Source organism: Ambystoma mexicanum, chromosome 3p, assembly GCF_040938575.1.
Source record: "Ambystoma mexicanum isolate Mex_15411 chromosome 3p, UKY_AmexF1_1, whole genome shotgun sequence".
Classification (NCBI taxonomy): domain Eukaryota; kingdom Metazoa; phylum Chordata; class Amphibia; order Caudata; family Ambystomatidae; genus Ambystoma; species Ambystoma mexicanum.
Window position 1 is genome coordinate 188,059,067 of NC_090925.1, and position 26,308 is coordinate 188,085,374.

General features: G+C 49.6%; 1 protein-coding gene across 1 annotated transcript in view; it reads left to right on the forward strand.

The window, feature by feature from the left end:
• Positions 1–26,308, forward strand: part of LOC138580226 (centrosome-associated protein CEP250-like) — a 1,782,457-nt gene that overhangs the window by 450,579 nt on the left and 1,305,570 nt on the right. Inside the window, exon 14 of the mRNA XM_069650593.1 lies at positions 21,896–22,040. Coding sequence (XP_069506694.1) covers positions 21,896–22,040 — 145 coding nt within the window. The remainder of the gene's footprint in view (positions 1–21,895; positions 22,041–26,308) is intronic.

Sequence of the window (26,308 nt, forward strand, 5' to 3'; positions counted from 1 at the left end):
CAAGATTATAAATAGTGTACTTCTATGGTGCATGCTGCAGTCATTGCCTATGTTTATATATCGATTAGGTTTCTGTATTAACGACAACACTCCAATACAAGGATATTAGATGAGTACATTCTTTAATAGATTAAGTAGTTCATGATAGGTCTCCCGATCACCCCTGACATCTTGTTACCAACAATATAAACACAGCTCCTTGTAGGGACTTTGCATCAAACTTATTTCACATATGATGTCATCAGTGATGTCATCAATGACATTTGTGATGTCATCTTTGATGTCCTGGGTTTTTAGTCTTAGCAGTGCACGGTGGTGGCGCGAGTTATGGTTGTTTAGCTTGCCATAACTGGCGAATTTCTGGGGGTTTTCGATTTTACTTGAAACCATAACGTCCCTTTAACAAAGTTTTTTTCTTTGAATTTCATAGGTTTTTATAAGTCCAACATAACCATAACGTCCCTTTTAACAACGTTTTTTCAGTGAATATATATATATAGACCTTTGTTCAGCATTACTCAATTCCATAGTAAACTCTTAGATGATATACAGGTAACTAGTTAGCGTAGCATTCAAGTTTAAGCAAATTAATTATAGCCAACATTCAAAGTAAGCAGCACAGATCCTGGTAAGTACTTAGGGCTGGACTTTCTAAAGTATAGGCTGACTATCTGGGAATGAGTCTCAAAGTCAGTTGGGACACTGGGTGAACAGGGCACCTGGGCGGAAGCACAAAGAAAAGCAGCCGCTGTCAAAGTTGTCAAAATAGCAGGTTTTGTCTATGTTGCAGGTAGGTAAATTGTTTAGTTAAAAGGTGGTTCAGGCAGGTCTGGCAAAACCCCCTGGAGGTTTGTAGACAAAAGGACCAGTGTCTGGGAGAACACAGTTGGGCTTTTGTGGGGAAGGCATAGTATCAACAGTAAGACAGACACAAGTGACCACAGTTCAAGGGTGTTTATTGAACTTCTAATCCTAAATCTAAAGATCGGAGCAAGCTACCACCATCAAATAATAATAACACAGTCCTAGTTGTATCTTGTCAAAATAAAAGGGTCTATACTAATACACATATTGCCAATCCTCAGCTCTAAATACAAATAGTGTGGTAAACAATGTTATGCAAAAGAAAAATGTTAAAGAAATCATACGTCGGGATGCTCAGGCCGTTGGCCTCCCTTCCTCATGTTTTCAGCATGGGACAAGGCGGTACACTCTTAGCTTAGCACAGTCTCTGGTTTCTCTGGCACAAGGGTGCTGTTCAAACTTTAGCATCCGGTCCTTCTGTGCCAAAGTCTCTTTGCCTTTCAAAGTCTCTTCTTTCAGAGGGCCTGATGCCACAAACAAACAAACAAACAAAGTTCTTCCCCTCTCTGAATTTCACATATACACAATTATCTTAGGTGATTCACTATTCACTTCAGATCCCCCTCAGCCGGACTCAGATCCGGTTTAACACAATGTTCAATCAGTCTCCCTCTGTCGGGCTCGGACCAATTTTAATTCTTTTTAACACAAAACGTATTTTATCCCAAAAGCTTACAATTGATCTCCCTCGTTAAGGCTCGGACAAACTCTATTTTGTCATCAATTCGTTCGGTAGTGTCAACATCGAAGACTTACGATAGTGCACAGGATTTTGCTTGACCCGTCGCAAGACCACTTCGATGCACAGTTCTTTGCCACTCTTTCATCTTTCTCCACACTCACAAAGACCTTCGAATGAGCACGCACACAGTGCCGGACCACTTTGTCAAAGGTATCGTATCTTGGTTTCAAAGTTCAATCACTCATCTGTTGTTCGTTGGTTATCACATGCGTTTTAACGTACTGATCGCTTCAACACAGACCATACAATGTTGCTGCTTGCATCCTTGGCTTCAGCACAGACCGGTCTGGTATCAGTTTCTCCAACTCACCTGCTGGTGTTGAGTACACTGGCACTGCTTTGTTGTAGGAGCCAAGGACAGTACCACAGCGGCAGCCGATTCTCCCCGCCTTAATTAACGACGCGGGAATGCCCCGGGTACCTCAGACACACAATACAGGATTCTTCAGCCTGGTTTCCTGGTCTTATGCTTTCTATTCTCAAGGTTTCGTGAAAGTAATGGTTCCTTGTAGAAAATGTCAAGGGCACTACCCTCCTTGCGATCCCCTTCTGTTTTGCCGTCTTTCTCTTCGTGTTAAACTGCCATCTTGGAACTTCTGCTTCCTAGTGTGTTTGGCCTTGCTCAGAGTGTGCCCTCGTGCTCTGCCATTTATCCGTGTAGTGAAGTGTAATGGAAGTCAGGTTTGTGTGATGGTCAGTAATTGCCTGGCCTTGCCTGACCATTGTATTGGTACATGTCAGGTACATGGCGCGGGTGTTAGTCCGTTTTTATCTCGTAGTGATCTGTCAGTGAGAACATGTTACATGGAAGAGGATACTGCGTCTCGCCATTCGGTCTCCCACTCCCCCGATGAACCCTCACCCAGGTGATCCTCCCGCACTGGTACGCACTGGTCCACTCCCAGGAACTGGATCCAAAAGCAAAGGCTGTGTCCTGCCCACCTGGATGACAGATCCCCCGGGACTAGCAGTTGAGACCCCTTCAGGTTTCTCACAGTTCTCAACCCCAATGTGTCTCTGAAAGCTCAGTAGGATTCAGATTCAACACAGCAAGCACCCAGGTAAGGACCTGGGAGCTGGACAGTACCTATTCATAAGAAAGAAGACTGTCACCGGCGGGTCCCTAGATGAGGCAACAGCAACTCCTGTTAGGATTCTTGGCCTGGAGGCTGAAGAAGGAACTTTTGGCAGGAGCAGATGCTTGCTTCTTGCGATGGGATTCCCAGCAGACAATCTTCACGCTACTGCCTCATTGGGATTTGACACAGGCTTCTATTCAGCGACAGTTATCACAAGGCAGGCTTCTCTCTGTTTCTCAATTCCCTACTCGGAAGGGGAGATGTCTCGGAGTGGAAAAAAGTCACTGTAGGCCCAACAGAATGCCCAGGAAATCCGTGCTTCAGGAAACGATGCACAGCAGATTGGTCCTGGTCTCAGGGTATTGGGGAATTGCAGTTTAGGGCGGTCACAGCTCTTCGAGGGACAGCTCAAAATGCAGGTTGTCTCGAGACTGGTTTAGGCCCACCAATCCAGGGTACGAAGTCGTCCGGCTTGGATCTCCCTGTTGATCAGAAGAGGAGGTTGGAGCAGCAGCCGTTACTCAACAGTCACTGGCGATCTCTGCAGATGTCCTTCCTTAAATTCTTTGTTCTATGGGTTAACTCTCGTTCTGCTCCTGGATCTTCACCTTTATGCAGGAACCCAGCTAATCAGCAGTCATGCCACAATAAAAACATTGGGTGGTGGCTGTCCCAAAGGGACAGCCATTCTCCCAGTCAGAACTGGATTCAAGCCGACATACTGTAGGACAAAGACCTGCAGAGTTTCAGTGTACGCCCATCTTCCTTTTCTCCCAGACACCCTGGCGCCCTCGGACGGGCTTCCTAATTGGAGCCCAGCAAAGACAATAATGCGCAGGACTTCCCCCCACCCAATATGGCAGAAGAAGGCTCAAGAAAGAGCATGTCATCAAGAGTTGGTGAAAAAAGAAGACAACACCATTGTAGGTCAATGGTGACCCATGTGTCCTTTACCTCAGCCGCGACAGCAGCCTTCGTGTACAATTTTGTAAAAATCGAATGAAAATATCCAGTGCCACCAGCCACTCAGATTAACTTGTCACTGTAACTAGAAAGTTACAGAAGAAGTGGAAAAAGTGATTCATTGTATCCCCTCAGCACTCTACATAAGGTGGGGTTGTACCGATTCCACAAAATAAATGTTAGTTAGGCTAGAAAGGATTCCCCTTATCCTTGGAAACAGTAGTTATCACAAAGAAAATAAAAAAGGCAGCTGAAAGAGCTCCCAGCAACACTACACAGAAAGTGCTGTGTGCTGCAGTAATACATTACCGATGCCTAAAAAGTTGGAGGAAAGCATAGCTCCAGTAAGATACAACCAAAAAGGGTTGAGAAAGATTCCCAAAGGTAAAGTAAAAGACTAAATTAGTGTAGGGAAAGGTTCCCACTCAGGTGAACATATATATATAAAAAGATAGTCCAGCAAAAAGTGCTGGAGGACTGGCAAGTGGGGAGAATTATATCCAAAAAGGAAATTCTACCTAACAGAGGTTGAACCCAAACGGAGTTGGGAGGGCCTGGGGGGGTGTCTGAACAACATTTCTACAATGTATGGAGGAGGCCTGTGATACAAAATAAGTGTGGCTCGATGGGAAAGACTGATACTGCTGGATCCTGGGTAAGATGGTTGTAGACAAATATAGAACAACTCCCCCACCCCTTATGAGACTGAGTTTTATGAAGTGAGGATATAAATCTCTGTGTAAGTACTCCCCACTGGATATGGTGGCAGAAGGTCAGGGATACCTATAAGAAAAGTTACAGGGGGAATGGTGCCAACAGAGCAAGCACATCTAAATAAGTACGTGCTAGGAAGAGGAAAGATACGGATTGCCCGTCTGAGACGGCGACAGAGCGGTTCGGATTGCATGGTCTTGGGGGTGAAAGCCGTTTAGGCGGCATAACCTGGACTGGTGACCAGGAGCCTAGAAAAGAGAGGGAGAGAGTGAAACATTCATCCAGTAGAGCGGTGTGTGCCCCACCCCACCAATTCATTGCATGCGCTGATGAATCAACGCCAGGCCTTTTGTGAGAGGACTGTGGAATGGGTGATGCCAGAGTAGCGGAAGGTCTTCTTATAGATGGCGACTTCAATATGTGGGCCTTTGCCATTTGGGGAGGAGGGAGATAGACCTCCAAGTATAACTGGGGTAAGGTCCAGGAGCACTGTATCATCTGCATATGCTAACAATATGCAAGGTTCCTTGCCAAGCTTTGGAGGATTGTTGCGGCATCTGCTAAGTGCCTCACCCATATTCGAGGCATAGATGCTAAATATCAGTGGTACCAATGTGCACCCCTACTTGCAGGCTGGATTTGTCTGGATAGGGTGGGTAAGGTCGCCTGCCTGGCTCATCCTAACAGTTCATTGTCGTCTCTGAGTGGAGCAGATTAAGAAGGTGAAATAATTGCTAGTCTAAACCCCAAACCTTCCAATTTTCTCCACAGTATGGGCCTAGAAAACGCTTTTGCTAGGTTTTTACCAAAAGTGTTCAGCCTTGATGGCCCTCTACTTGACTAAACTATATAATCTTTCTGGGAGAGGGAGATAAGCTACCATTCTTCAACACACCTTGTTTCCGGTAATATAGAAGGAAAGAAAGGACTCCGCTGAAGCTCTATATGAGCGCATGGTCTGTTAACTTATGCCTGCTTGCCTCTAGACATTGTGAATTTCTTGTCTATGAATGAAGCTGGCAGTCCTGGCTCTGCCCAGGCCTCAATTATTACCCTAGTCAATGGGTTTACACCCCTGTTTGCATCCTTGAATTGAAGACTACTACTCCCAGTGGTCTTGCATTGCATCCCTCTGTGGTGTCTGAAACCCTAGCCCTCATATATATGTATGGGATTTATAAAGGACAAGCCTAATTACGTAACAGAGTTCTTTATATAGGGGCACACCAAGGGGATTGGAAGTAAGGGTGCAGGGTTAGCAGAGGGGCTGTGATGGATAGGGGAGGCAGGAGAGAGTGAGAATTAGGGTTGAGTGGAGGAATTGGCAAGATCTTTGAAGAGTAGGGTTTTTTGGTCCTTCCTGAACTATAGGATAGAGAAGGACAGTGTTATCTGCATCATTAACTTGTTCTAGAAATGGGGCGCATAACAAGAAAAGGACGGTTTTTATTTTTCCCCAGTTTTTGGTCTTGAGACCTTTGGTGTTGTGGCTTCTGGTGGTGCGCTGGTCTGTTGTTTTGTTGTCGCTACTTTATAGGTGATGTAGGCTGTCTTTAACATAAACTGCACTTGAAGGGGTAGCCTTTGCAGCTCTTTGAGGATGGGGTGATGTGGCTGAATTTTCTCAGTCCTGTGAAGCATCCTGCAGCATGCTGGATGGCTTTCTGAGGAGCCGAGGTGATATCTGGGACTCCTGTGAGAGTAGGTTCTTCCCACTGTCTAGTTGGGAGATGACCAGGGCTTGGACAACTTTTCTGAAACTTGGGGCAAGGATGAAAGGCTTGACATTGCAGACGAGCACATGTTGGTACCATGCTGCATGGGTCTCATTTCATTTACAATTATTATAAAGTAGGAACAAGGCAGGAAATGCAACAAAGCTCCGTACAAAATTAACATATATAAAGTATGAAATATACTGTACAACAAAGTGCAGATGAAAACAGACCAAGGGCCTCATTCCGAGATTGGAGGTAGCCATGGTGCTATTTGCGCCATGGCTGCCTCCAATAACGGGTCCGGCACCGGTGTTGTTCAATGGGGACTTACCGGTCCATTCTGACCCTGGAGGGACCGGTAAGTCCCCATTGAACAAACCATTCCCCATTCCCATTTGAGTCCCCACAGGGCTCAATGGGAATGGGGAGGGCGCTAACAATGGGCTCGCGAGTAGCAAGCCGTTATTACCGCTCTGGTCACTTAGCGGGGCCCGTACGGTTCCCGCTAAGGGACCTCGGAATTGGGCGGTAGGGGATTACCAGCACCGGTCTCCTTACTGCCCACCTTGTAATGACCCTGCAAGTCTTTTTGGGGAGGTGTTTTTTTTTTTATTCAATTTGATGTCAGTCTATGGTAAACCCGAAAGATTTTGCAGTGGGCAACAGTTGGTGCATCTGTACTCTAAGCTTCTCGTTAGTCCGCAAATTCTTGACTTGTGCTAGCTTGTTGGTGTTTCCTAGGAGAATTAATTTGGTCTCTGGCTTTGTGCATGTTAGGGAGTTTTACACAAGTTGCTGTCAGTGACAGAAATTGTGAACAGGATTACACTTCTTAGTTTAGGCCTGAATCGCACAAAGATTTGGTAGAATGGCGACCAGCCAGGCTTATTTTAGAAGGGGGGGGGCAAGGGCTGTAGTGAGGTACAGAAAACTCTGAGCATACACTTAGTCCAGGAAAACACTAATACACTTGGCAGTTATCTAAGAAGATCTGGCTCAAGATGAAGGGTGGCAGAGAGGCTATTCCAGAGTGAAGCAGCTGTTGAGGATAGGATTCTCCCTCCAAATCTCTGCTTGGAGAACAAGCTCACTCGTAGAAGGTTGAAGGTAGATAAGCAGAGGGCTCATGCGGGACAGTATTTAGGTAGGTAACTTTGCAAGTAGGTAGGTCCAAGGTCCCAGAAAGTCTTGTGGAGAATGCAGAGAGTCTTGAACTTTATCCTTACAGCCACAGGGAGCCAGTGGAGGGATTTCAGTACCAGAGTGATGCGGTGCCTGGGCTTGAGGGCTACAGGCCAAGGAAAAGTCTTGCAGTTCAGTTCTGGATGAGTTGTATAGGGAGCAGGGCAGAGGAAGGGAGGTTGAGGAAGAGGCAGTTGTAATAGTCCAGCCTAGAGAGAACCAGGGCTCTGGAGATAGTGAGCCAATGGGGGAAATTGAGAAAAGGTAGAGTACCTGTGAGGAGGTGTAGCTGATAGTTAGACTTTTTAGAGATGTCAGAAATGTGAGAGTAGAAGGAGAGAGTGAAGTCGAAGATGCCCACAAGGTTTTTAGCCATGCAGGAAGGAGCGGGCGCAGGGCCAAGGGAGGCAGGCCAGAGTGAAAGTGGAAAAGCTGGAGTAAGGGTCCTGTTCCAAACAATGTCAGTCTTATTGGCGTCGAGGCAGAGGTTGTTAGCAGACCACCATGACTGAATAGCAGACAGTCGGGATTGAGTTCTGTCATCCACGTTGCACTGGAAGTTAGAGGTGAAAGTGTCAATCACATGTACCAAGTCAGCCATATGAACGTTGACGAACCAGGGGGATAGGTTTGATCCATGGAGAACACCACAGGTTGAGAGAGCGATAGTTGAGAGAAAGGCTCAGAGTTCCACCTTGGATGGGCGCTCGGAGAGAAAGTAGGTTAACCAAACCAGAGCCTGACCTGTGATTCCCAGGGTGCCACAAAGGCGAGCGATCAGGATGTTGTGGTTAACCTGCTCTCCAACCTTGACTCTAACATTCCCTCTGTCCTCATCCTCCTTGATCTCACTTCTGCATTCGACACGGTCAGCCATACCATCCTGCTCAACCGTCTCTGTGAAAACCTGGGTATCACTGATCAGGCTCTGGCCTGGCGGACCTCTTTCCTCTCAGATCGACCCTCCCAGGTCCAACTTGGGTCCTTCCTTTCATCTATCTTCCTCTCTACCTGTGGTGTTCCCCAGGGGTCTAACCTCTCGCCCTGGCTTTTCAACCAATACCTGGCAACTCTCGCCCACTGCATTGCCACTTTCTGCTCAAATTTCCAGTGCTAGGCTGACGACACTCAATTCATTTTCAGGCTGCCCTCTGCCACCTCCTCTCCCTCTCACATCTCTGATTGCCTAACTGCCATTCAAGATTGGTGTGGTGCCAATGATCTTTGTCTGAATGCCAGCAAGACGGAGATCCTCTCATCGGCACACCTTTACCATCCTTTCCCCTCACTCTCTGGCCGGCCTCCCTTGGCCCTCCTCCTACCACCACCTGTGAGGCTAAGAACCTCGGGGTCATCTTTGACTCCACCCTTTCCTTCTCCGCCCACATCTCTGAGGTCTCTAAAAAGTCACATTTCCGACTGCACCTCCTCAGAGCTACTCTCTTTCCTGTCCTTCCCCCAGCAGCTCATGGTATCCCAAGCTCTGGATCTCTCTAGCTTGGACTATTGTAACAGCCTCTTTCTAAATCTACGTGCCTCTACTCTCCGCCCTCTGCAACTAATCCAGAACAGGACTGCGAGACTTGTCCTTGGCCTCAAGCCCTGGGATCGTATCTCTCCAGCTCTGAAATCTCTCCATTGGCTCCCAGTGGATGCAAGGATTAAATTCAAAGCCCTCTGCATTCTCCACAAGGCTTTCTGTGGCCTGGGTCCAAAATACCTTCAGCTATCCCTCCGCAAATACCTCCCCTCTCTTCACTCCTCTACCTCCAACTCCCTCAGGGTCAGTTGTTTTTCAAAGAAACGAGCTGGGGGTAGATCTCTGTCTTCAGCTGGGCCCTCCCTCAGGAACAGCCTCCCTGCCACTCTAAAACTTGAGGAGAATCATCTCCGATTCCGGAAGCACCTCAATACCTTCCTCTTTTTTTCTGCCTTCGCTCTCCCTCTCCCCCTGCTGATCTGTTCTCTCTTGGCACCGTGCACCTGGCCACCCTCTGTTCTTCGGGCCCAGGTACCTGCTCACCCTCCCGCACTGCCTCCGGGCCACCCCTCGCATTGGGGTCTGTATCTGTACCCATACAGCGCCCCCCCTTTTTTCTTCTGCACTTATCAGACCTACCCTGTCTGCTGCCTTAAACCTAGCACTTGCAAATTGCTGGCTGCACTACCACTGTTTGTTGCCTCTATTATTTATTTATTGTTATTTATCTGTTTCTCCTCTTCTTCGCACTTTCCACTCCTCCCACCTCCCATGCACTTTTCCCCTCCCCCTCTCCAATGCACTTGCGCGTTCTCAATGTCACTGGGCCTAGTAAGATAGCTGTTTTGTTCTCCCCTGTTCCCCTCGTCGCGCTCTGAAATACTTGTGTACGAGCGTGATAGAAATAAAATATCATATATCATAACCGTATAACCGTATCAAAGGCAGAGGAGAGGTCAAGGAGAATGAGGACAGAGGGAGTGTTAGCATCAAGAGTTGAGAGCAGGTCTTCACGGGTGTTCAGAAGAGCAGTTACCGTGCCTCTGTATGCTCTAAAGCCAGACTGATGGTCATGGAAACAACCAATAGAGTCAGTGTGGAGGTTCAGCTGAGGGCTAGCTAACTTCTCCAGGAGTTTGCCAATGAAAGGTGTGATAGAGATAGGGTGGTAGTTTGCCAGAATGGAGGTGTCAGCAGAGGGTTTCTTGAGCAGAGGGTGCACAAGGGAGTATTTACTAGCAGTTGAGAAAACTCCAGTGGAAAAGGAGAGATTGCAGAGATCAGCCAAGGCTGGGGCGAGGGAGTCAATATTGTCCTTAATGGTTTTAGAGGTGCAGGGGTCCACCTGTTTGGATGAAGCCTTCATAGACCGAGCTTGACTGGTGACCGCATTGGGTGTGACCGGTGAGAGAGAAGAGAGGGTTAGTGGAGGTGGGCTAAGGGAGGCTTCGTGTTGGTGTATACTGTGGTGTGTAAGAGAGGGAGGAAAGTATGTCTTGGGTTTTTGTGATGAAGGGTGCATCCGGTGCCGAGCAAAGGTCCCGGGTGGGTGTGACAGAGGAAGAGGCTGCTGCAGGATTGGCCAGTTCCTTGCAGACTTTGAAATGTTTTGCCTTGTTGTTTGATGCCACGGAAATGCAGGCTTGAATAAAGACTCTTTTCTTGGAGCGGACGCAGAGTCGATATTGCCTTTGAAGGAGGCAGCAGGCCTGTTTGTCAGATGGTCTGCCCGATGAGTTCCATTTCCACTCAGCTGTCCTACACTTGCGTTTAAGGGCAGCCAGATCAGAGTTTCCAAGAGGAAGAGAGTGGACTGTCCAGGTGGCCGATAGATGGTGGCCATAAGGAGAGTAGATTTGGGAGAGATTGAGAGCCTGCAGACTAGGCACTCGAAGGAGGAGTAGGCCTGAGTAGGGATGATGGATACAGGTATCCATTCTGGGAAGATCATTGCCACTCTCCCCCTTCCCCCCCAACCCCTGGTCTTCTTTGGTGGCCTGGGCCTTGCATCCTTCAGGTAGGAGTGTGTCAAAGCTTGTGACAGAGCTATCCTTGAACCATGTCTCTGTGGTGGTGAGCACATAAAGATCCATGAGTTTAAGGAGGTTGCAGATGTCAGACAAGTGTTTGACTGCGGAGCAAGTGTTGAGCGTGGCAATGTGGAGCAGCTTGCCATCTTTGAAGGTCTTCTGCGACTGATGGGGTGGGGGGTTAGTTTCTCTATTTGGTCGACAGCAGAAAGGGACTTCAGGGGATATGGCTACGGCTCATGTGCATACAGTTCTCCAGCATGGGGTCTGGCATGGATTCACATGCTCATGAATATTCCCCGTCGTCAGGCTGGGAATCCTCGGTAAAGAAAAAACCAGTATCAGTTTCGTTTCTGATCTGTCTTTCGTAGTAATAACCAATCACTGGTCTCTGCGTCATACTGACCACAGCCAATGACTGCCCTCTACCTAAGCACCGCCTCTGGCAGCCATCTTCAGATTTTTACCGCACGTTCATGTGTTGGGATCCTCGTGCTATTGCTCTCGAGCGTTAGTGCTATTTTTCGCGCTTTTTACACAATAAAACTTCGATTCTTTCGGTCAAAAGAGCCTCAAGCTCCACCGATCCTACATCCGATCAACGGGGACCCTTGTCGGATTCATCTGTGCCCCTCAAGGGTGAAGATTTCGTCGAGCTACGCTTCGGAGGACTCCAGAAGCTTCTCAGGCCCGGTCTCGGAGATGGCCCAGGAGAAGGGAAGCTCGACACCCGGAAAGCTGTTCAGGGTCTGCCCTGGATGCCAGCTGCAGAACGTCTTCAAGGAGGACGAACACTCTTTCTGCCTTTACTGCCTTCATGAGGACAAGACGCACGTGGAGAAGGACTGTGCGTTTTGCGGCAACATGTCGGAACGGACCATGAAGGACCGCCATCAACGTCTCGCCAACTGGCTGGAGGGTAAGAGCCCGTCTGGCGAGAAGAAGAAGAAATCCGAGCGGTCTTCTAAGACCTTTGAGGGCGCCCCGGCGACGGGGGCCCAACATAAGGCCAAGCACCGCGAGTCCGCTGGCACCGGGAGCGCCGAACGGTCGGGCTCTACGGGCGCCAGGCAGGGCGCACCCTCCCCGGCACCATCAACCACGAGCCAACGCTCTGGGTCGGGTAAGAGGAAGGCCGAGCACCCGGCGAAGCTCCTGGAGAGGCCCCGGTCGAGCTCTAAGGCAGAGGAGGAGCGTGGCAGTGCCCCCTCCCTCAAGGATAAGGCGATGAGCGCACCTAAGGTGGTGAAGGCCTTGATCCATCCGACCAAGCCCTCTATCGAAACGGTCGCGGCGGCCCTGGCTCAGCCTGTGGTGGCTACACCAGCGGTGGCGACCTCAGGGCCCAGAATCTCCCTGCCTCCTCGGAGGGAGTCTTCCTTTGTGCCTATCGATAGGACCCCCGTGAAACCCTCCGTGGGGAAGAAGAAGGGGGGGCAGGGCGTCGTCGTAGATTCGGCATCAACCTCAGAAGAGGAGCTGATCGAGGTCTTAAGCCACGGCCTAGGCGTGGAAGAAGGCCAGCCCGTCGGAATGGACCCCGACGCAGGTGACGACGACGACATCGTCGAGGATACCGACGGGGCCCCTGCTCGCCCGTCGGATTCCCCTCTGCCAGCGCCGCAAGACAACTCGGCGGCCATTTTGTTGGCCATACAGTCCTTATGCTCCGAGATAAGGACGAGGCTACCGTTACCGACGGAGGAACCTCTCCCGTCGGGGGATCCAGAACCGGGACCTTCTGGTGTTCCCCCTACCAAGAAAAGAAGGATCCATCCACCACCTCCTTTTCAACCGTCGCGCCCCGTCCAGCCCTCCTCCCCGTCCACCCGAGGGGATGATACGGGGACTGACACGGCAGCGACGGGTACGGACGACGAGGCATACGACGAGGATTTTCCGTCGTCGCCTCCCACCAGGGCTTCTCCGCCCGACGAGATCGGATCTTTCCACTCCATGATCTCCAGGGCGTCCGAGCTTTTCCAACTCTGCCCTGAGGAGAAGAAAAAGGAAGGCTTCCTTTATCAGCGGCGCGAGGCCAAGAGGAAGACGGTCCTCGCAGTGCCTCTGTTGGACGACATTTGGGATGAGGGCCTTTCCCTCCTCAAGAACCCTTCCACGACGCCAGCTAGAAGAGACCGGTACGAGAAAAAGTACCGGGTCCCGGACACGGCCCCCCTATGCCTCCGGGCGCAGCCTACCCCGGACTCCGTCGTCTCCGCGGCAGCCAGGAAGAAAGCGGGGGGGGGTGCGGCCTCCACATCGACTTCCCCGCCGGACGGCGAGGGAAAGAAATTGGATGCGATGGGACGTAGAGTCATCTCGTCGGCAGCGACGACGATTAAAGCGGCCAACGCCTTGGCTATCGTGGCCCGCTACGACAGGGAGCTCTGGTACAAGATAGCTCCCCTGCTGGATTTTCTGCCGGACGACAAGAGGGCGGAGGCCCTTGAGATCCTGCAGGAAGGTGAGGTGGCGTCGGACCACGCCATCACCGTGGCGACGGACATCGCCGACACTGGGTTCCGCCAGCTGGGCAACGGCGTTTGCCTTCGACGTCGTGGATGGCTCAAAGCTACGGACTTTCGGCAGGACGTCCAGACCAGAGTCCTGGACATGCCCTTCGACGGGAACAACCTGTTTGGGAAGACAGTGGACGATTCCCTTCAGGCCATCAAGGCGGATACTGAGACGGCCAGGGCACTTGGAGTCCTGCAGCAACGACGAACGCCCTTTCGGAGCGGCGGAGGCAAGGGCGCCTCCAAAGGTTCCGGCGGCGGTTTCGCTTCCTACCGTCAAGCGGCCCGCTCGTCGTCGCAAGAGGCCTACAGAGGACGAGGCAAGTCTAGCGGACCCCGCCGTCGTCGCCAAGGAGGTCAAGGCGGCAAGGCCGCGTCCAAGCAGGATTGAACCGGCCGTGGGGTCGGGCCCCCACCGGAGCACCCCGGTGGGAGGCCGGCTGGCGGGCTTCGTCAGCGTGTGGGAGTCCATCTCCACCGACCGTTGGGTGCTGGACGCCCTGGCCCGGGGCCACGCGCTCGAGTTTCAAAGAAGGTGCCCGCGCGTCCCCCCCGTGGCCAGGAAGGAACTTCACGTCCCTCAACTTCTCCTGGAGGTAAAGGCGATGCTCAGAAAGGGCGCCATCGAACTCGTCCCAAAGAGGCTTCGGGGCTCCGGAGTCTACTCGCGATACTTCCTCGTGAAGAAGAAGACGGGAGGATGGCGCCCCATCCTAGACCTGCGACGTCTGAACAAGTTCATCAAGGCGCAGAAGTTCCGGATGGTCACCCTCCAGCACGTCCTGGGTCAGCTGGAGGAAGGAGACTTCCTATCGTCGTTGGATTTGGAGGATGCCTACTTCCACATTCCCATCCTAAAGGGGCACCGAAAATTCCTCAGATTCGTGGTCCAAGGGCGTCATTACCAATTCAAGGCCCTTCCCTTCGGACTACGGTCGGCACCCAGGGTATTCACCAAGTGCCTCGCACCGGTGGCGGCGCAGCTGCGCCGCGAGGGGATTCACGTCTACCCCTACCTGGACGACTGGCTCATCCGCGCCAAGACGAGGGAGCTCGCCGTGGTCCACACGGCAAGGACCGTCCAACTCCTCACGGACCTGGGATTCTCCGTGAACTACGCCAAATCCCACCTGGTGCCCGCGCAAGTCGCACTGTTTCTGGGAGCGAGGCTCGACACAGTGTCCCTTCTGGCCTCCCCGTCGGAGGAGAGGACCAGGACCATCTTGGGCAAGGTGCAACGGATGTTGGTGGCCGACGCGGCCAAGGTGAGGTCCATCAAGTCCCTCCTCGGGATGATGTCTTCCTGCATCTACCTCATTCCCATGTGCAGGCTCCGGATGCGCCCGTTGCAAGAATTCCTGGATGCGCGCTGGATCCAGACGACGGGCAGCTTCGAGGAAAGGATCAAGCTCGACGAGAGTTTCCGACGAGCGATACGGTGGTGGGGCACCCGCGCGCATCTGACGGCGGGCATGGACTTCCAGACCCCAGCCCACCAGGAGACTGTGACCACGGATGCCTCCCTGGAAGGGTGGGGAGCGCACACCGAAAATCTGCACGCAAGAGGACTCTGGCTCCCGACGGAGAAGTCCCTGCATATCAACGTCCTGGAGCTCCGTGCAGTGTTTTGGGCCCTCAGGTCCTTCCTTCCGTCCCTCAAGGGCAAGGTGGTGAGGATCTTCACCGACAACACCACCACCATGTTTTACATCAGGAAACAGGGCGGAACCAGGTCCCCAGCGCTGTCCAAGGAGGCGCAGGACCTGTGGCATTGGGCCATCGCCCAAGGGATTTTTCTGGTGCCGTTTCATCTGGCAGGGATAAAAAACACCATCGCCGACTCACTCAGCAGGGAGCTGCGCTCGTGCCACGAGTGGGAACTACGGCAGGATCTGGTGGATCGCCTCTTCCGACGGTGGGGCACACCCCAGATCGACCTGTTCGCAACGGCGACGAACACCAAGTGCCGGAGGTTCGCCAGCAGGTTTCCCCAGACGAGGAGCATGGGCGATGCTTTCTCGTTCCCCTGGGAGGGCCTGTTCCTCTACGCGTTCCCTCCCTTGCCTCTGCTAATCCGGCTCGTCAACCAGCTCAAGAGGTCACGGTGCAGGATGATCCTCGTCGCACCTGCGTGGCCGAGGCAGATATGGTTCCCGGACCTTCTGGACTTGTCAGCGTCCCCGCCGATCAAGCTGCCGGCGGACGCGGATCTACTCTCCAGGGAAGGAGGCGCCATCCTCCACCACGACCCGAAGTCGCTGAACTTGCAGGCCTGGCTCCTGCAGCGCTAGAGTTTGGAGGATACGACATACCGGCCGATTGCAGAGAGGTTCTTGCAAAGGCCAGGGCGTCCTCGACTCTTAAATGCTACGGACACAAATGGAAGAGGTTCTCTGTCTGGTGCCACGCACAGAAGATTAACCCTCTACGGATTACGGCTCCCCAAGTACTGCCGTACCTGCTGACGCTGGCCAAAGCTGGTCTGGCACACGCGTCCATCAAGATCCATCTTGCTGCGATCTCCCGGTACACCAGAACCACGGGGCGGACGTCCTTGTGGTCTCATCGTCTGGTGAAGGAGTTCATGAAGGGACTGTTCAGATCGTTCCCGCCGGTGAAGGCTCCGGCCCCGGCGTGGGAGCTCAACGTGGTGCTGACCAAGCTCATGGGACCTCCGTTCGAGCCTCTGCACTCGGCCCCGTTGAAGTTTCTATCGTGGAAAACAGCTTTTCTTGTGGCCATCTCCTCCGCACGACGAGTGGGAGAGATCCAGGCCCTTTCCTGCAAGGCCCCGTACTTGACTTTCCACGACACGAGGGTAGTGCTCAGGACGCACCCCTCCTTCATGCCCAAGGTGCCGTCGGACTTCCATCTCAACGAACCCTTGGTGTTGCCTGTGTTCTTCCCGTCGCCTTCGTCGCCGGCTGAGAGGACTTTGCACTCGCTGGACGTGGCTAGAGCGCTGAAGTTCTACGTAGACCGCACGAAGTGTTTTCGGAAGACTTCACAACTCTTTGTGAACTTTGGACCTGTCAATCAGGGGAAGGCTCTCTCGAAGGCTTCCATTTCCAGATGGCTCTCCGGCTGTATCATGTACTGTCACCGGTTGGCAAACCGACCGCTGCCTGGCCGTCCGAGAGCCCATTCCACCAGAGCGATCGCAGCTACCACGGCGTTCCTATCTGGTGTGCCCCTGCTGGACATATGCAGGGCTGCTACGTGGAGGTCGACGCACACCTTCACGAAATTCTACTGCGTCGACCGGGATTCCAGGGAGGAGTCCAGGGTCGGCCAAGCAGTGCTGCGCAACCTGTTCGCCTGAGGTGAGCCTGGTGAGGAAGTAAGATGCTTAATGTTGAGTTGATGTGATGCTTAATGTTGAGCCTTTGCCACCTCCCGTGGTTGTGCATGTGTGTACTGCTATGTATTCTTTATTCATGAGCATGTGAATCCATGCCTGACCCCATGCTGGAGAAGGAACAAGTTACTTACCTGTAACTGTTGTTCTCCAGCATGGGTCTGGCATGGATTCACATGCGAACCCTCCCGCCTACCCCTCTGCGGCTCTTCACTTGGTCATACTGCCACTTCACGTGCTTCCAAATCTGAAGATGGCTGCCAGAGGCGGTGCTTAGGTAGAGGGCAGTCATTGGCTGTGGTCAGTATGACGCAGAGACCAGTGATTGGTTATTACTACGAAACACAGATCAGAAACGAAACTGATACTGGTTTTTTCTTTACCGAGGATTCCCAGCCTGACGACGGGGAATATTCATGAGCATGTGAATCCATGCCAGACCCATGCTGGAGAACAACAGTTACAGGTAAGTAACTTGTTCCATTCCCAGCAAAGGATCTTCTCGGTTCTGCCTTGTTAGTGCCTTTTTTAGGCTTGGTTGAAGGGCGGTTGTCGCGGCGGGTAACTTTCTTTGGTTATGCGGTCCTCGTCTCGGGTGAGGGGACTTTTGGGAGCTGGATCAGGTCACTGCAGGCTTAGAAGGATGCCCACAAAGTTTCAGGCGACAACGTGCATCAGGAGACTTTGCCCAGCGATGCAGCCGTGCTCCTAGGGTATTGGTGAATTGCAGGCTGTGGAGGTTGCAGCTCTTCAAGGGATGGCGCAAAAGGCAGTTGGTCTTAGGACTGGTTAGGCCCACCAGTGCAAGGGAGGAAGTGGTATTCTTTGGATCATCCCAGTCACTTGGACAGCACCGGTTACTCAGAAGGCACTGGCGGTCGCTGGAAGTTGGTGGTGTCGTCGTCCTTCATTCTTCTTCTTTAGGTTCTTCTTTCAGTGGTCGATTCTGGTTTTCAGCTCGAGGAACTCTGGATTTATGCAGGAAACCTTGCTGAGTCCACCAATCGTATCCCATGCACCATTCAAACCTGGGGGTGGCTGTCCAATAGGGACAGCCAACCTCCCAGTGTGAACTGATTTTTGTCATGCACTCTTCAGGACAAAGGATTGGGGAGTTTCGGTTGACTTCCCCAACTTCCTGTCCTTCCATTTATTCAAAGGGGCTTCACAGACTTTCCAAGGGATGACCGGCAAAGCCAAAGAGACAAGACACTCCCCCACCCAGCAGCGTAGAAGAAGACATAAGAAACAAAGGGCCATTTTGTTTAGGGCTTACAAAAGTACAGTCCCCATTTTGGGCAATTGGTGTGCCTTGTGTCCCCTACCGCAGCTGCAAAGACAGCCTGCAATGAAAGTTCACAAAATGTTGTGTAAAAGGTACACTGCCACTAGCCTCCACATAAGTTGGGGTGTGCTGATCTTGCAAATTAAAACACAGGTCGAATAAAAAGTATCCCTCTGGCTTGGTAACTTTAGGAGTTTGCCAAGTAAAGTCAAAACAATCACAGGGAAGCTCTTGGAGCCTCCAGCATCACTGCACAGAAAGAGCTGTGTGCAAACTTTAGTTAGTTGTAGATGCATTTAAAATTGGAGGAAAGCATAACACCACAAAGAAATACCAAAAAGAGGTAAAAGGGTTCCCATGATCAGAGTAAAAGAATGAGTGACAGTGAAAAAGGTTCAGTCACTCAGAAGGATCAGTCGAAAAATCCAAGAGTACAGCAAAAAGTGCTGGGGGACTTGCAGATGGAGTGAATTTCGCACAAAGATGGAAATCTACTATAACAGTGCTCCAGGTGGGCGCTTATTTGGGCTTGAATGAGGGGCAGAGAGTTCTTTAGTCTACTGGTGTCATTAATGCAATTGATCTTCATGAAAGTTGCATGTTCAAATGCTCATGGGTGCATCTTGATTTGTGTGTTGGTGAGGAGTTATCCCAGAGGTTACATATAGTGATTGGGGATTCCTCTTGAAGTGTTCCTCTCCTGAAGAACTGGCACTCCAAAATTCCTCTCCCTCCGTCGGTTCAGTGGGCAGTCGAGCACACCACCTCATCAGTCTCCAAGTGCAGGCAAATGTTGGCTACACATCTGCATATCTGATCGTTGACATGCCATTATGGCCAGATTTCGCAGGCAGTCTTTGCTGTCCTCTTACCTGTGCGATTTGTGAGAAACCTAATGGCGTCCTCACATCTACTTCCCTTGGATCCTCTTCTCCCGTAGCCAGGGGATGGCCATCGCTTTTGGATCCTGATTCTGGGGGTGGAGATGCGAGGGAGGATCACCTGGGTGGAGGGTCCTTGGGGATTGGCGAGAGGCTGTCTGCAGGTGAGACGCAGTGTTCACCATTTCCATTCCATGACAAACCTTCCATCCCAGCAGCCTTTATGGGATATTATTATCCCCGTACCCGCTCTTCCGTCCATGATGGCCCCAGAAAATAGCATCAATCTAGTAACTTTAGGAAAAGGGTGAACAAGAGGATGTCAAGGAATGAGACATGGTATCATCTTTTACTTCTGAGAGCCAATCTCACCCTCCCCTTCCTTTATGGGCTATTGTAAACCATCTCCCATGTCTCCTTGTTCAGACCATTCTAGTACTGGGATGAGAAAGAGGCGACTAAGCGTAATGCACACTAACCTGTCATTTCACCACTTTAGTAGTGAGATGAGGAAGAGGCCTGCAGATGGTTGGGTCAGGTATGTCCAGAGTACTCTAATTATGGTCAGACAATTGGACCTGTTAAGCAGTTGCAGGTGTATAAAAGGTGGGGCTGACAAGTGTGCAGGGAGATCAACAAGGGAGACCAACAGGAGAGAAGCCAGGCCGACCGTTATGGGCCTAAGGGGAGATTCCTGGGCAGGAGGAGGCAGCCGAGTGGGGTCGTTCAGGAGAGCCTGGATACCGGCGAATACCCCCAAGAAGCTGTGGCGCTGAGGCGAGGGCAGACTGAGAGAGGACCAACGGAGGTGGGAGCCTCATTGGCCGGGTGCCAGCTGCAGGCACGGAAGAAATCTGCAAGCTGCAAGTTTCTGACAGCGTCCGTGGGAAGTGGGTGGAGCTGCCGGCAACCCACAGAGAGAAGGCGAAGTGCGAGCGGGGCTCGCAATGCGAAGAAACCGTGTCAGTGGAGCAGAAACCGAGAAAGTAGCTGCCCGGAAGAGATGCAAGGTACTGGTAAGTGAAAAGCAGAGAGCACTCGAACCGGAGTGCTTCTGGGGTCCAGTTAGAAAGCCATGGTAAATACCGAATGAATGGAAGAGTATGTGCACGATGCAATGAACCCAAAGCAACGGTTTGTGAGGAATAATGCAGATAAGATGAACTGTGAGCAACAGAATAAAAGATCCAAAATCGTTGAATACAGAACTAAATGAAAGCGTTTGACAAAGCTATGGACAGATGATGCATTTGTGAAGTACCTGCACAGTACATTGAAAGCCAAGAACGAGCTGTATGAAATATAGTGAAAAGCAAGTTTGGAATATTGCTGATAAGTATGAAAGCAAATGTGTTGAAGGAACAAAAGCACCACAAAGTGAACTGTATGACAAACCCATTGTGGCAAAGTAAAGAGGCTGGCAAAGGGAGAACACATTGCGGCAATGCAAAGAGGTTGGCAAGGAAAATTCAAGTAAGTGTGAACCAGCATACAGGTACAGATACAGAAAAACCTGCGTTGGCTAAAGAGCCTAGGGTTCCTAGTTGCGCGACCTGTTATGGGTGGACTGTGTGGTGCAACAATTGGGGGGCCTAGACCGGGGATCCCCAATTGTGAAAGCCAAGGAGGTTACTGAAGTGAAAAGAGAGAAAGCAATCTGATTGAACTGTTAAGAAACCACAAGAAATATAATATTGGTCTGTGGCTTGTTTTTGAACATTAAAAGATTGAGAGTAAGTACAAGTTGATTTGGGGTTGTTTTACCTTGAATGACCAAATGGGAAATGTACGAACAATTTTGCATTACGGACATTTCTCATTCGGTAATTTCCGTTGCGGTTATTTCTGCCGCTGTAAAACAACCCCAATTCGAACTGGGAGCTGGAAGAAGCCTGGAACTTTATTTTGTAAACGTTTTCTTTAACTTTGAACATCCCTACACATTGTTTAGCTTTAGTTGTGAGGGCAAGTATAGGTTTTGGACACAGACTTTTAAGTTGAACTTTCTGACTCAGACTTTCCTTAGTTTTTTTAGGTAGGGAATCCCACCTTAGCATAGGGCAAGTTAGGCCTCCAAACATCCTGACATTAAGTTGTTAAAATGATTTTTGTTTGAACTTTGAATCTGTTATCTTTGCCTTGCTTCATGATGCCTTCACAGGTTCCCTAGAGGCAACGGGCACGCACCTTTATCAATGTTCAATTGCAGTGTCTCATTGCAAGCTCCACTCGTTTGACAGGCTACTGATGTGTGACTGGTGCCATCAACCTAGAGCCGGTGCCACTTATTCTGTGCTCTGGGTTGGTCATAGGCCTGAACGTTTACATAGTAACACCCTTTTATAGCTCTAATAAAGCAGTGCTAAGGGTTATTAAACACTCTCTGAACAGAAATATCAGGAACATTGTGTCTTTGCTGTTAGTATTTGTGCTTCGTTGGGTTAGTGAAGGAGTTACTAGTATAATCAGAACCTGTTGTCTTCACTTATAATTTGGCTAATTAGCTGAATATCGGGCTACACATTGGACATGACTAGAGTGACCTCATTGTTCTCGTACGTTTCATAGACCTTTGAACATTATCTGCACTTAACCACTGTCAGTTTCATATATTTTCTTTACTGTCACCCTGTGTTCACCATTTCATTCCTTATGTGCCTCAATTATTTTCCTCTTTTTAAAATGTTTACTCTACATTTTACCTTCCTTTTTTCTCAGAAAATATTTTTCCTTTCATCTATTTCTTGTCTTATTTAATTCTGTCTATTCCCTTTTTTCATCTCCCATTTTTCTTTACTCCTCATTTACGTCTACATTCTATCCTGCTTCTTAATTACATTTCTCCTTCATTCTTTCTTTCTTTTTCCTCCTCCCCTTGTTTCACTGTCCTCTCCCTCTTTCATCCATTCTTTCCCTTTTTTCAAACTCTTTATCGCACTCATCTTTGTTTTTCATGGTTTGCTACCTTCCTCACATTCATTAGTTTGCCCACTTCTCATTTTCATTTTTCCTAATTCCTGCCTTCTAACTGCATCTTTTCCCTTCCTCTGTCATTCTCTTACATACCCCTATCTCTTTAGTCAGAAGTTTCTGGATGGCCTGGAGTTGAAACACTCTTCGTTGAGGGCAGAGCTGGCATCTACTAGCGAACTGCTGAAGAAATCCCAGCTGGAGGTGGAGCTTGCCAAGCAAGAGCAACAAGAGCTTGAATTAGCACTACAAAAGGTATTATGTTACTTGTGCAATGAACTACTGCTGATTTAGTGAGGCATTAAGAATATGTTTCATAATGTGCTCAAAGTTATTTTGTCCTTGCCAAATAATATGTACTGTTATCAAAGTGTAACAAAATATATAGGTTGAACCACTGTCTGCGTCAAATACGCCGCTTGCTTAAAACTAATTTTAAATGAGGCTACGAATGGCTTCTGTTTGAATGGATTTCTAAACTCTGCCCTGGTGGACAGATTTAGGAGGCCACCCTTATTGTGAGCAAGGAGCAACTTCTGGGGGTTTAGCCAAATCAATCAAGGTAGTATATCTACATTCACTGTAAACAACAAAGTTATGGCAGAAAAAGTCACAAGTTCACAGCGCTTATACAGTGATTAAGAAAATAAACATCAAGGCTGCGGGTATCTGGGCGGTGTGGGTGTACTGCCAATACACATCCACAGGAATAGTTGAAGAAAAACAAAGATGTTCCCAGTCTCACTGCGCCAAGAAATTATAATTAATTGTTTGTGCAAAGAAAAGCCTTTATTGTTTGTGCGAAGAGAAGCCTGACACGTGTTTCAAGCTGTGTACAGCTTTTCATCAGAGGCTTAGGTTGCAGCAATAAGAACTCCACATTTAGAGTAGGACAATGCCAAATACAGTTCTCAAAATGCCTCGCAGTTGCGGAAAGCTCAATGACCGCTTGTTTCAGTCCATTGGCAATGGTAACACGAGTAGACTGAAACAAGCGGTCATTGAGCTTTCCGCAACTGCGAGGCATTTTGAGAACTGTATTTGGCATTGTCCTACTCTAAATGTGGAGTTCTTATTGCTGCAACCTAAGCCTCTGATGAAAAGCTGTACACAGCTTGAAACACGTGTCAGGCTTCTCTTCGCACAAACAATAAAGGCTTTTCTTTGCACAAACAATTAATTATAATTTCTTGGCGCAGTGAGACTGGGAACATCTTTGTTTTTCTTCAACTACATTCACTGTAGTTCGTGCAAAATAAAAAAAACAAGTGCCCCAATACGTGTAAAGGAAGGCAAGTGATTAGGTTAGCACCAACTGCCCACAGGATTTACAATCAGAACTTTAGAAGTCCAACCTTAAATTGTATGGGGCCTTGCGGCCCAAAAGTTCACAAATTTTTCAGTAGTTTAGGAGTTGGTAAAAAATGAGGAGATGGGTCCAAACGTTAGATGAAGTAGTATTCTAGTTAATAAAACAGTTCCCAACTTTCGGACAGCCCATTAGCATTGCAATGTTGAGCACCTGGCCTATGCTCAATGGTGAAGTCAAACCCTTGAAGGCTTATGGTCCACCTGAGCAACTTGGGATTCTCTCCCTTCATGTTCATCAACCACTTTAAGGGCTAATGGTCCGTCTGCCCAGTGACACAGTGAAGTGGGTCCCATAGAGGTAGGGCCTCAACTTCCTAAGTCTCCATACAATGGAAAAATATAATTTTTTCACAGTAGACCACTTGAGCGCTCTGTCCTTAATGCTGGTGGTGATAAAACAGATGGGATGTTCCCTGCCTTTCTCATCTAGCTCCGATAGTACTGCTCCTATCCCAGTGTCGGAGGCATCTGTCTGCACAATGAATGGTCTCTTATAGTCCGGTTCCCTGAGAACATGGGCCTGGCAAAGGGAATCCTTGAGGCCTTGGAAGGCCTTCCCACACTCCTCACTCCAAGCTAGCTTCCTGAGCTGAGAGCAGTCAGAGGGGCAGCTATGGTGTCGTAGTCTTCCATGAAATTTTGGTAGTACCCAGTGAGGCCCAGAGAAGCTCTCACCTGGGTTTGGGTAGTGGGGATTGGCCAGTTTTCCACAGCCTGTACCTTACTGGGAAGAGGCTGAACCTTGCCTCCACCAACCTCATGCCCAATGTAAACCACTGAACCCTGGCCAATTTGACACTTGGTTGCTTTTATGGTCAGGTGAGCTTTCTGAAGAGCCTGCAAAACAATTCTGGGGTGTTTTACGTGTTCCTCCCATGTGAGGCGGAAGACTGCTATATCATCAAGATCTGCCATGCAGAAATCATATCCAACCCATTCAGAACATGATTAACTATCATCTGGAAAGTGGCAGGTGCATTCTTCAATGCAATGGGCATTACCCTGAGCTGGTAAAGACCTTCTGGATTTGAAAATGCTGTCACCTCCTTGGTATTCTCTGTCGGGGCAATTTGCCAATACCCTGCAGTGAGATCAAAAGTGCAGAGATACTTTGAAGCACCCAGCTTATCTACCAACTCATCTGTCGTTGGTAGGGGGTGAGCATTTGTCTTAGTGACAACATTCAGAGCTCTATATTCCACGCAGAATCTCAAATTAGATTTACCGGCTTTTGGAACCAGAACCACAGGACTGGACCAAGGGCTACTAGAATGCTCAATCACCCCAAGATCCAACATCTTGTTGACCTCGGACTTGATGTGCGATCTAAACTTGTCTGACATTCTATAACTCCTACTTTTGGTAGGCACACTATCTCCAGTGTCAATGTCCTGTTTGCACCAAGATGTCAAACCTGGCTTAATTGAGAACAAGGGGGAATATTGCTTTTGCAAGGTTGTCACCCAGCTTGTTGCTTAGACGTCAGTTGAACTGGACAACTGGGCACCCTCAAAGGAGCTATCTGAAGGACTCATCTGGAAGAAATCAGGGAGCGTTCAGATTCTTCTTCCTCCCTGTCTGAAGTCAGAAGCAGAACTGCCATTTCCACTCTAGGGATAAAGGCCTTCAGCCTATTTAGGTGGAACACTTTGGGAGCCTGATCAGGTCTTCCAAGGTCCACTAAATAGTTATCCTCACAAAGTTGTTCCACCACTTTGTAAGGGCTTGACCTTTTGTCCTGCAACGCTCTAGGCCTAATAGTATTCATGATTAGGACTTCTTGGTCAGAAGTAAAATGAATAAGAGAAGCCTTCTAGTCATATCACTGTTTTACCAAAACCTGACCAGCCCTTAACTTACCATTTGCCTGAGCCATCAGAAGAGCCATCCTCTTTCTTAAGCCAAGAACATAGTCCACCACATGTGTAGTGACAGGAGGAGGAGTGGGGAGCTTCCATCCTTCCTAGACTATAGCAAGGGTTCCCCTGACAGGGTGACCAAAAAGAAGTTCAAAGGGAGTGAAACCAACCCCCTTCAAGGGGTACCTCTCTCTAAGCAAAGAGTAAGCATTTCTCCTCTGGGGCCCATCAAGAGCTCCTATCATGCTTGTGAGTCCTTTTGAATCTTTCAACTAAGCCATTTGTCTGTGGATGACAAGCTGAAGAAAACTTAAAGGAGACTCAACACTTCACATGGCTTGCATGTACTTGGATATGAAGTTGCTGCCTCTGTCAGACACAACTACCCTAGTAAAGATGCCAAGCAATGCTTTAGCAACTGACCTGACAGTACTGCCTTCAGTGGGATTGCCTCTGGATATCTGGTTGCATTATCGACTACTACCAGAATAAACTTGCTGCCTGAGGATTTAGGAGGGTCAAGGGGACCAACCATGTCAATCCCTACCTTCTCAAAGGGAGGACCCACTACAGGGGGGGGTACTAATGGAACCTGACTTCTAGCACCACTGTTTCCACAAATCTGGCAAGTGGCAAAACACCTGCAGTGGCTTTCTACCTGGGCTCCCATCTTAGGCCAGTCGAGGTGTGTGGATAAACCTCTCCTTGGTGGTCTTGATCCCTTGATGACCTGGGGACTTCATGCAGAAGGCGAACCACCAACCTCCTATGGTCTCCTTCAGAGGACTCTGTGGGCTCACTGTGCAGGAGACCACCTTCCCAATACATTATTCCCAGGAGTTTCACCCTCAAGCTGGGAACAGACCTGTCTCCTGATGGGCACACATGTTGGCACTTACTAAACTCTTCCCTATATGGACCACCTTCTGCATGTAAACTCTGCAATTCAAGATGGTCATGTGGGTTGGGAACTTCAGGCAGCCCCTCTTTCTCATCAGGTTCAGGGGCTTGGCCAACTGCCTCCACCTCAATGGTAGGTGAGCTGGGGGAATGTTCTCTTTCCCTCTTTACTGTTTCTTGACTCCCTTAGCCTTGAGTTTGAACTTTGGCTTAGGCTGGGCCCTGTACTTGGCCAAAGCAGCCTAGGTCTGAGACCTTGTGCGAGGTCATTCTGCAGTGTCACCCAAAACACATAAGTCTCTGAGATCATTCCCTAAAAGAACTACCGGGGACTTGCCTCTGCACACTAAAAGGTATCCTTGCTATTCCACCATTCACATATAGAGTTACAGG